At 54.7% G+C, this 10,417-nt stretch overlaps 1 protein-coding gene across 1 annotated transcript; it reads right to left on the bottom strand.

The window, feature by feature from the left end:
• Nucleotides 1-1,074: 1,074 nt before the first annotated feature.
• Nucleotides 1,075-9,824, bottom strand: DLL3 (delta like canonical Notch ligand 3). The gene is made up of 9 exons (XM_029207925.1): nt 9,703-9,824; nt 9,294-9,575; nt 8,381-8,438; nt 7,208-7,450; nt 6,062-6,279; nt 4,766-4,988; nt 2,890-3,469; nt 2,555-2,639; nt 1,075-2,215 (listed from the first exon to the last, which is right to left on the bottom strand). The coding sequence occupies exons 1-9, from the start codon at nt 9,769-9,771 to the stop codon at nt 2,210-2,212; spliced, it is 1,764 nt and encodes a 587-aa protein (XP_029063758.1). The 5' UTR covers nt 9,772-9,824; the 3' UTR covers nt 1,075-2,209.
• Nucleotides 9,825-10,417: the final 593 nt, after the last annotated feature.

Below are 10,417 nucleotides of genomic sequence, written 5' to 3'. Positions count from 1 at the left end.
AGTTTCTCCTTGGTGTGCAATGCCTTCCACCTTACTCCTCTGGGGCCCTGCTTCCTTTCACCTTTAAAGTGAAGGATTTGGACCAGAATAACTTTCTCTTCCCTGCAAGCTCTGATCATCTCAGATAGTCTTCCTTGCCCCAGAGGCTACGACCTTAGGCTGAGCCTGCAGCAGCCTATGAGGCAAAGCGATAAAACAGAGCCTGCACTTTAAAGGGCCTCCAGACTTGGGTGTGGGACTCTTCCCTTGTGGTGGTGAATCAGAGGACTCTGGTCATCACTCTTTGATAATCCAGCCAGTACTGTTCCTGTGATGACTCACCAACATGTACAGTGATGGTGCCAAGACTCTGAGATAGGTGAGGCATCCTTGACACCAGAAGTGCATCAAAGGGGGGAATCCATGGGATTCAGCTGCTGCCTTCAGCTTGCATGCAGTCACTGATCAAAAATACACGATGAAGGGACTTCCCTCGTGGCGCAGTGGTTAAGAATCCACCTGCCAATTCAGGGAACACGAGTTCGATCCCTGGTCCGGGAAGATCCCACATGCCACAGAGCGACTAAGCCCGTGTGCCACAACTACTGAGCCCACATGCCGCAACTACTGAGCCCACATGCTGCAACTACTGAAGCCCGCGCACCTACAGCCCTGCTCTGCAACGAGAGAAGCCACCGCAATGAGAAGCCCGTGCACCGCAATGAAGAGTAGCCCACGCTCACCGCAACTAGAGAAAGCCCACACGCAGCAACGAGGACCCAACGCAGCTAAAAATAAATTTTTTAAAAAATACATGATGCGTGTAACACAGTTTCCCATCTTTGCTTTTAAATTGAGTTCTGCTCTCTCGGCAGGTGGTATAATTTGTTCAAGGCAGCAAAGACTCGGCCTCTGAATATCGCGTTGTCTTTGAAGGAACAATGGGCTGGTGTTGATGGCTGCCTTTAATCTCAATTTAAATATCATTTGATAGTATGCTTTTGTTTCAATGTCCATATTCCTTAATGTTACAGTTAAATCTCTTGACACAGAAATTCAATATAGTGAAACTTGAAAGGAGAATTTGTATGTATAAGTATTTATTCAATATATGGTATCGTTGACTGAATTAAAAGAACATGTGGATCCCTTGGCTGATGTTCTAATAAAAGGACTCCTTCATTTGTTCATTTGTTGCTATATTCCATTTGTTACTTTTCTCTGTTCTCTCATCTTCAGTTCCTATGATTTTGCTCATTTCCAAAAGTGCTTGGCCACTGTCCCAGCCTACTCCCCACTAGAAAATATGGGGAAGGAGGATTGGCAGAAATTGGCTGATGCAGGCTTTTTATATTTTCAGTGGTAGAAGCAGTATTAGATGTGTGATGAACTGTCTTAGGATAGTCCCCAAATTTAGGAAGGTCCCCCCTCTCTGCTAGATCTTACCTACATTTGTTCCATCTCATCAGGAAGGAGCTGCAGTGGTTACTCCACTCTCTGAGCCTCCCATTCCCCTGTAAAATAGTTACTTTCTGCTCTCACTGACTGGTTCTGTCTGTTTGCCTGCCACGTACAGTACTTATATCTAGTAACAAATGGTGATTTTTGATACAGAAAGGGACACTCCTTTGCCCACATATTCCATGTGGTTTGGACAGGCTGACCTTAATCCCTGTCACGCACTAGACAGACGGCCAAGCCTGGCCAATCAAAATAAGCCATACTGCCTGGCCCCTAGTTTGAGCAAGGCCATGTGACAAGCCAGGGCCAATGAAAGCCTGTCTACATATGAAGTCATCCTAGAGACAACTGGAGGAAAACACTGAGCCCCTGAATCTAGCCCTGCTAAAGCTACCACCTGCCACAGGATTTTCACTTTTATAAACTAATAAATTCTCTTGTTTATTTAAACTACTTTGAGTTGTTTCTGACCCCTGCAGTAGAGTCCTGACTATTATTCTTGGGAGACAAAATCTCTCCCCTCAGCCCCAAAACCACATACAAAGCACTCAACTTGATGAGTCAAAGCTGATCAAACTAAGAGCCTTTATAGATGTCTCTGGAGAGATGGGGAGAGAAAAAGAGATACGATATAAATAACCATTATGTACAACTTCCAATGGTAAAACCCTCCCCTTCACCCCTTCCAGCTTGAACTCCAAAGTGTCTGAAGCAGAGAATACAAAAATATCCAGGTTCTGTCCCCAGGTGCTGATGGAACAGGGGCAGCTCAGGCCTAGAAACAAAGTAGGAAACATTAGAAAGGTCTGACCCTCTACCTCCCCTCCCTCTCCCCAGTGAGTGGAAATCAGTGGAGAAGCTCTGGCTGAGGCTCCCCACTGTGACCTCTTGAGGCCCAAAGGTCATCCAAAGAGAAGATGCCAAGTAGCTCAAAACGATAGCAAAAGGCATGCAAGATAGAACTAAATTAAGTCAAAACTGAAAAATGGGCAGAGGATCTTCCAGAGACACTACCCTCTTCATTTTACAGATAAAGGAGAGCTACAGGAAAAGCAGGAGCTGCCTCTGCCCAGCATGCCCAACGTGTGCAGGGTGGGGAAAGGTGGGTAACTACCTCCCGAGCATAGATACAAGGAGCAGATATGACGTAAACCGAACGAGCGTCTCCATCTTCAGGGCGATTCCAATCTGAGGACGGGCTGCGGGAGGAAAAGAGTAAGATCCAGACACTTTAAATTCTCATATCTTGTTTTCCCACCCACCAAGGAAGGGAACCCAAAGCCAACCAGAGGAATTGTGAAACGACCCAACCAGAAAAAGGTTGGAGCTGGGATAAGAGAAAGGGACCAATCAAGGAAGGCCCATCAAGGAATCAGGCCAATTGCACTACGGAGATTGATGCAAGAAGCCGAGAGGGACAAGGCTTACGTCTGCGGCCAAGCGCCTCACCTCGGGCCATCCCCGGCACCTTCCCTTGTCCTCATGTTGTTGAGTGCATCAGGGAGCGCGTGGACCGATGGCTCCGGTGTCCCCGCCAGCAAGCGAGACCCAGTATCCCGGCCAGGGCCACGGCGTCGCACGTGGACCAGCAAGAGCGCAGAGCCGGCCAAGCCCGCGGCCACCAGCAGTCCCAAAGCCGGTGGCAAAAGGAAACGCTCCGGGTCCCCCGGCCTCAGACCCGGCGGGGCCACGGGCAACGCGCCTGCGCCGTCGGGGTGAACCGGGAACTCGCACCGCGCGCCCATATAGCCGGACGCGCAGGCGCAGACGAGACCGGAGAAATGCGCGTAGCAGCGCCCGCCGTGGGCGCAGGGGCGCGCGGCGCACGGGTCGGCGCGCTCGCGGCAGTCGCGGCCGCCGAAGCCCAGCGCGCAGGAGCAGCGGCGCGCGCCGCCGCCCTCCAGGCAGGTGCCGCCGTTGGCGCAGGCGCGGCTGGCGCAGTCATCCAGGTCGTGTTCGCAGCGCGGCCCCGCGAAGCCCGCGCGGCAGCGGCAGCGCAGGGCGTGGCCCAGATCCAGGCAGAGCCCGCCTGTGGGGAAGAGGGCGTCAGGGGCGCGGCCCGATTGAGGGGAGTCCCCCAGGCCCGCCGCTCGAAGCCCGCCCGCGATTTCTTCTCAGCTCGGTGATCCCCGCCCTCATTTTTTCTCTGGGCGCCCCTCTACCGTCTAACTCTAGGGCCAGCCTCTGGGAGTTTGCCTGTAAAACCGACCCGCCTCTTTTCCCCCTGGTGAAGTCTTGGATTAACTCGGCCTCATACCTCTTTGATTCTCTGGGTCTCTTTCTCTTTTTCTCTCGGCTTTAACCGTACTGAAATAGTTTCAACAGTTCTGGAACGACGGGTTTGAACCATCTGGCCTTTGCCCATGCCTTCTTCTCCCTTTTCCCTTCCTCCTTTTCTCTCATTCTTTTCACCTGTTCTCTTCTCGAGCTCATCCTCCAGGTCTGTGCTCAGGTGTCCCCTCCTCCAGAAAGCCATCCGATTCTTCCTCCATCCCAACCCTCCTCTGGCTCCATCTCAGGGTAACACCAGAATCCTCCCCATAACCCATGAAGCCCTACAGGATCTGTCCCAGTCACCTCCCTGACCTCATCTCTCACCAGCCTACCCTCACTCCCTCTGCTCCAACCACACTGGCTTCCCTGCGATGCTGAACACACCAGGCATATTCCTACCTCAGGGTCTTTGCACTTGTTCATCCCTCTGCCTGGAACATACTCTTCCCTCAGATCCCCACACGGCTGCCTCCCTACCTGCAGCATGGTCTTCCTTACCCACTCTAGCTAAAATGTCAACCTGCCACCCCATACACACTACTTCTCATCCCCCTTCTGGCTTTTTTTTCTTTTTTTGTTTGTTTTATTTTTGGCGGCACCTCACGGCTTTTGGGATCTTAGCTCCCCGACCAGGGATTGAACCCATGCCCCCTGCAGTGGAACCACAGAGTCCTAACCACCAGGGGATTCCCTCTTCTTAGTTTTTATCACCACAAAACCTCCTATATTTACTCATTGATCTACTTTATTGTCTCTCTGCTCCATCACCTCTGTGAGGGTGGGGATTTTCATCTCATTCCCTACTGTATCCCCGGAACAGGGCCTGGCACACAGTAGATGCTCAACAAATAGTTATGAGATAGGAATGTCACCTCGCCCATTTTACAGAAGAACAAACTGAGGCTGGGCAGAGGGGAGCCCAGCTGCAGACCGAGAGGAGGCAAAGTCAGGATCCCCACCCGGGACTGTGTGAGCCAAGCCCTGCTCTTGCCCACTGACCATGCAGGGACCCCCACTCCCCACCCTCACCGCTCTGTGCTCCCCACCTCACCATTCCGGCATGGCTGCAGGCTGCACCGGTCTACCCTCTTCTCACAATTGGAGCCTTGGAAACCGGGCGGGCAACGGCAGATGTAGGCAGAGTTGGGGTCCGCACCTCCCACACACAAACCGCCGTTGAAGCAAGGTCCATCCGCACATGTCACCCCGCTCACCTCACACCGCAACCCGTAGAACCCACGGGGACAGGTGCATTCGAAGGACCCCGGGGTCTCCTGGGCACAGGCAAGAGGACTTTGGTCAGCATCTCCTTAGAAATCCCATCCCTCTCCTTAGCCTTTTTTTTTTTTTTTTTGGCCGCTCGGTGCGGCATGAGGGATCTTAGTTCCCTGACCAGAGATTGAACCCATGCCTCCTGCGGTGAAAGCACGGAGTCTTAACCACTGGACCGCCAGGGAAGTCCCCCCTTCCTCAGTCTTGACCACTGGGGGGCTGCTCCTGGTCTAGTCCCACCTCCTAGGGTGTAGAGGCCTCACCGAGGAAGTCCCTGAGGCCGAGACAAACTCTCTGTTCCACATTTCTGGGTCTGCACATCCAACCCCACAGAGGGGAGGCTCTGGAGGCCCGGAGAGATCCCGTTCCCACCTCTACACCTTTGCTGCCAAATGCTGCCTGCCCTGTTTGCCCTCCCCGATGCTGTCCTCATGGCCCAGGCCTAATTCCAGGTCTTAGCTCTAAGCCCACCTCCTCCATGGAGCCTTCCCTGGATCTCCCCTTCTCAGGCCCTCCCCCTAATTTGAACGCTGAGCGTTTCTCACTGTCCCGTGGTGGCAGTGTCCAGGTGGTCCACACCAGGCTCTGCTTCATCCCAGGCTCACTCCCACCACCACACCTTCTTTTCCCCCAGGCCACTCGTCCGGTCTAGCTTCTCCAGTCGCCTCCTGTCTGCCAAATGGGGCTTACTTCAGAAGCCCCAGCCCGGGTCCATCTTCAGAAGCCTTCTCTGATGCCCGCCCTTCCCTAATCCTCAACCCACTCGGCCCCACCACCCCTACCTTGAGCTCTGACTTGTTCTCTACTCCATAGGCGGGGCAGTTTGTGGCCCGATAGGACCCCTCATCATTCCCACATCTACACCTTTAGGTCCCACCCACTGGGGCTGCTCTCCCCAACATGTCATCCTACTTCAAGGCCCCAGATGCAGGCTGGACACCTCCAGGAAGCCCTCCCTGATAGCTGTCCCAGCCGCCCCCCCCCCAAGGCTGTTGTCTCATGGAGCCCCAGACAGGGGACTCCCTGGGAAAAGTATTACCTAGGATCGGGGGGTGGGGGTGTGTGTGATACTGACACTACAGCTGCCTCCGTTGGCACACGGATTCCCGTCACAGGGCCCAGGCCCGGGTACGAGGCATCCAGTGGTAGCAGAGGATGGGCCCCTGGGGCTGAGGCAGCTGCTGGTGGAGACAGGGATTGTGCAGAGGGGCCCAGTCCAGCCCTCCAGGCATCGACATTCATCGGGCTGCTCACAGAAGCCGTGCTCTGGGCTGCAGCCTGCTCGACATGCTGCTATGGGGGAAGGAGAGGCAGAGGGAAGAGGAATATTGATGAAGGGAGGATAGGAAATCAGAGAAATTTCTGAGCACTTTCCGTGCATCACTTGTTTCATCTTTGTGACTGTCAACCCAATGGGCTAGATGGTATTGTGACTCCCAGTTTACAGACAGGGAAACTGAGGCCCTGAGAGGCAGGGTGATTTACCCAGCTAGGAAGTGGCACAGCTAGGATCTGAACCCAGACCAATGAGTTCCAGAGTCTGTGCTCTTGGAAAGAGAATGGAGTGGGGGTTCCCAGGTCTGAGCTTGGAGAGAGGAGAATGAAGGAAGAGGATTGAGGAGGGACCCTTGGCCTTTCAGGGGAAATGGGAGGGCCTTGGATTAGGGGAGGTCTGGGAGGATCTGGATAAGCCTGGGGGTCCTAGGGGCTTCAGTGGGGCTCAGACATTGGGATATCTAGGGTGGGTTGGGGGATCCCAAGCTTTAGAACGCAGTGGGGTCTAGAGTGTAATCACAGGGAGGGAGGATGGTGGAACCCCTGGGGGGGATGGGAGGAGCTTCCAAACCTCCTGAGTGGGGGTAGGGAGGGCCCCAGAATTAGAAGAGCTTTGGGGTCCGAGCATCTGGAAAGGGGTGTGAGTATGGATTAGGGGAGGAACTGGGGGGTACAAGGATGGGAAATGGGTGTGCGGTTCTTATTTGGGGAGACAAGTGTGCTGGGAAGAGAGAAGGGGGCTGGAGTGCCCAGGCAGGGCTGGAGAGAAGTCTAGGGTCCTTAGCTTCCCAGAAAGTGGTAGCTGGATCATGGGAACAGGCTGAAGACCATGAGTGAAGCTGGCGAGGGGTTCTCGGGTCCTCAGTTCCCTGAAGAGGGTAACTAGGTTGTGAAAGGAGCCGGAGGGGCCGTGACGGGATGAGGTGGGGTTGAACGCAGGACTCACGCGGTGCCTCGCATTTGTCCTCAATCTGCGGGCAGGGGCGCAGTTCCGGGCCACACCGCGAGGGGGCGCCGCGCGAGCGGCAGAGGCGCGCGCACGCGGCCCCAACGGCCGGCGGCTCGCAGCGCGCGCGGTAGGAGAAGCGCAGCTCCCAGGCGCCTGCGCGCTGCACGTCCCGGGCCCACGGGCCCCCGGCCGCCAGGCGACGCCGGCCCGCCACGCGCGCCAGCAGGCTCCAAGCGGGCCCTGAGGTGAGAAGGGAGATGTGCTAGGCTGCGGCCCGCCTCGGTCTCGGGATGGAGACGGAGCGCGCAGGCTCGCACTCTCCCTTCCCATCTTAAGAAGCCAAAACACCCCTTTTGAGTCCTGAGAGTGGCAGTTACTTAGCAAGGCTGCAAACTCCCCTAATGCGCCCTGGGATCTTCGATGACGCGAACCCTGTGACCATCATGATGATAACAGTTCTCCCAGAGAAGCCGAAGTGCCCCTATATTTTGCCCCAGAATCTTTGTATATTAAAGTAGCTATGAGACCCCTAACACCCTGGGACATATGATATCCCTAATATGGCCAAGGGGCAATGACAGGTCTTTGAAGTGAGGTCAAAAACACCCCCAAATTGTGCCTCAGGATTTTCCTATATCAAAATGGTGACAGAACCCCCCCCTCTGGGCCTTATATAGCATCAAAGTCCCCCTCGAATTAAGGTTAAGATCATCCCATATCCCTCCCTGAAACCTCTCTGGTGAAACTGCAACATCCCAAAGGGGTCCTGAGGCCCTCTGTATGGACAAGGTGACAAAGCTTTGCCTACAAGAACCAGAAAGTAACTCATATTGTACCCTGGGTTCTCAAAATCAGATGGTGACAGAGCAGGACTGTGAAACGCTGCTGCTTCGACTCCAAGAGAGTAAGAGAGCTTCTTCCCGCCTCTCCCTGCCCCCACCCCGCTTTGCCTGGTATCAGGACATTTCTGTGTCGACATGCCAAGAGCCCTGGGGCTGTCAACACCCAGCACCACACTCCGGGAGCTGTGATGACATCATGGGTCCAGCAATCCCATGAATGCCCCACCCTACAGACAGCCCCATGTCACCCTCCTGGACCTCACATCGGGCCCCAACTCCCTGGATCTCCCACACTCTACACTGAAGTCCCAGAATTGAAGATACTCACCTCCAATCTGTTCTCCTAACTCCTCTCTCCAGGTTTCAATGATGAGAGAGAAGGTGCCCTGGTCGGGTGGAGGAAGGTGGAGAGCGAAAAATGAAGACAGTGGTCAGGGCAGGTAGATACTCAATGAAGCCCAGATTTTAAGAGGTAAAGAGTGATGACCATTCCAGGGACCAGACAGGCAAGGGACAACTCCCAGAGGCTGGCCCAGGCAAGGAATGACTGTTTTGGCTTTCTTTATTGAGCACTTACTATGTGGTAAGCACTATACTCAAGATACCTGGTTGAATCTCTCAAAAGGGACCACTGTAATGTACCATGATGATCCCATTTTACAGATGAGGATACTGAGGCTGGAAAAGGGAAAGTCACTTGCCCAAAAGCATAAGCATCTAGAATTCAAAAACAATTCTGTTCACCTTTATGCTTTTGGGGTTGTGGGATGGGAAGTAGGATTTTGGAGGTGAAAAAGTCCTGGATACAGGCCCCAACTGGAAGGTCTGAGAAGAGATAAGGTGAGAGGATATTGGGGGTCCCCAAGACAGAGTGTGAAAGTCTCCCTAGGTGCAAGGAAATTTGGGGACAAAGATGAGGATACCAGTGTTTAAGGATCCCCAAGGAACAGGGGTAGGGTCCTGTGAATTGAGGATTTCTAGAAGGTGAGTTTGGGGTTCTGGGAATTCAGGGTTCCAGGCACGCAAGGCTGTGATCTGGGATTCCCTAGAGGGAAATTCGGAATCAGAAAATTTGGGTTTATGGGTAGGGTTTATGGGTCTGAGAATGTGAGATTCCAGATGATGGAGTTACCGGGAATTTGGGGTCCCCAGGGGGCAGGGTCTTGGAAGTTGGAGGGCAGATGGCAGTCGAGGTTTGGGTAAGGCCCCCAGCACGAGCGTGCCCCGGGGCTGGGTCTCACCGGCCAGGCGTCCCGGAAGGGCACGCGCATGAGGCCGTCTGGCAGCGGCAAGTCAGGCGCTGGCGCTCCGGGCTGCGCAGTGTAGACCGGTCCGCGCGCGCTCAGCGCCGCGCCCAGGGTGCACGGAGACTCGGCGGCCTCCTCGGAGATCCCTGGCTTCAGGCAGACCCTGAAGAAAAGGCGGCAGGTGTCCCCGGCCTTGCAGGGGGACCGCGGGGCGCCCGGGCCTGGTCCCGGCCCGAAAGAGTGGATCTGCAGCTCGAAGACGCCGGCCGGCCGTGTCTGGGGCGGAAAGGGGTACAGGGTGAGGGGACTGCGGGGACCCAGACGTCTCATCCGCCCCGCGCCCCCTCCCCAAGACCCCCGGGTCGCACACCCTCCCATCCACCCTTTCCACTCGGGCTCCGACCTGGGGAAGGAAAAAGAGCACCAGGATCACCGTCGGGGAGAGGAGCTGGGGCATCTGCGGGGAGACCATGGCCTTCCGGAGGTCTTGGGAGCTGCAGCTGCTGGCTCCGGAGCCTTATATCTGAGAGGACAGCTCCGCCCCTTCGGGCAGCCGCCGGCTGCAGGGGACCCTAGGGGAGGAGGTCGCAGGGGAAGGAGAGCGTGCTGGAGCAGCCGTGAGACTGTGCCGTGGCCACAGGCAATGCAGTGAGTGTACATCTTATATGCGGTTGTGGGTACGATTTGTGTGGCTGAGGATAGGGTGGGGTGGGGGGGGTTAAGCTTGTGTGTGAGGTTGGATATGATTTTAAAACTCTGTGTGTGGTGTGTGAGCCAGAGCTACTGGAGGGTGTACATGACTGTGATTGTGTGTCTAGGTCAGATTGTGTGGCTCCACATGTGCTTGAAATTGTATATTGTTAAGCCTCTTTGTGAGGTTGTAAATAATTCTAAGATTCTGTGTGTGTGTGTCTGTGTGTGTATACACGCGTACACACACCTGCATGGGAGAATGGAGATGTACATGATTTCATGGTTGTGTGACTTTTGAGATTCTGTGGCTGTGTAGATGCTTCTCTGTTCAGGTGTACAAAAATGTGTTAGCTCCTGCACCACTGTGTGTAGTCATAGGAACCTGTGACTTTGTGGTCTGTGCAGGTGCCTCTAGGTGGCTGTGT

This window comes from Monodon monoceros, unplaced genomic scaffold (assembly GCF_005190385.1).
Source record: "Monodon monoceros isolate NGI ecotype Baffin Bay Population unplaced genomic scaffold, NGI_Narwhal_1 Super_Scaffold_10, whole genome shotgun sequence".
NCBI lineage: Eukaryota > Metazoa > Chordata > Mammalia > Artiodactyla > Monodontidae > Monodon > Monodon monoceros.
Note: the sequence above shows the minus strand (reverse complement) of the source record. Positions and strands in the feature narration are given on the sequence as shown.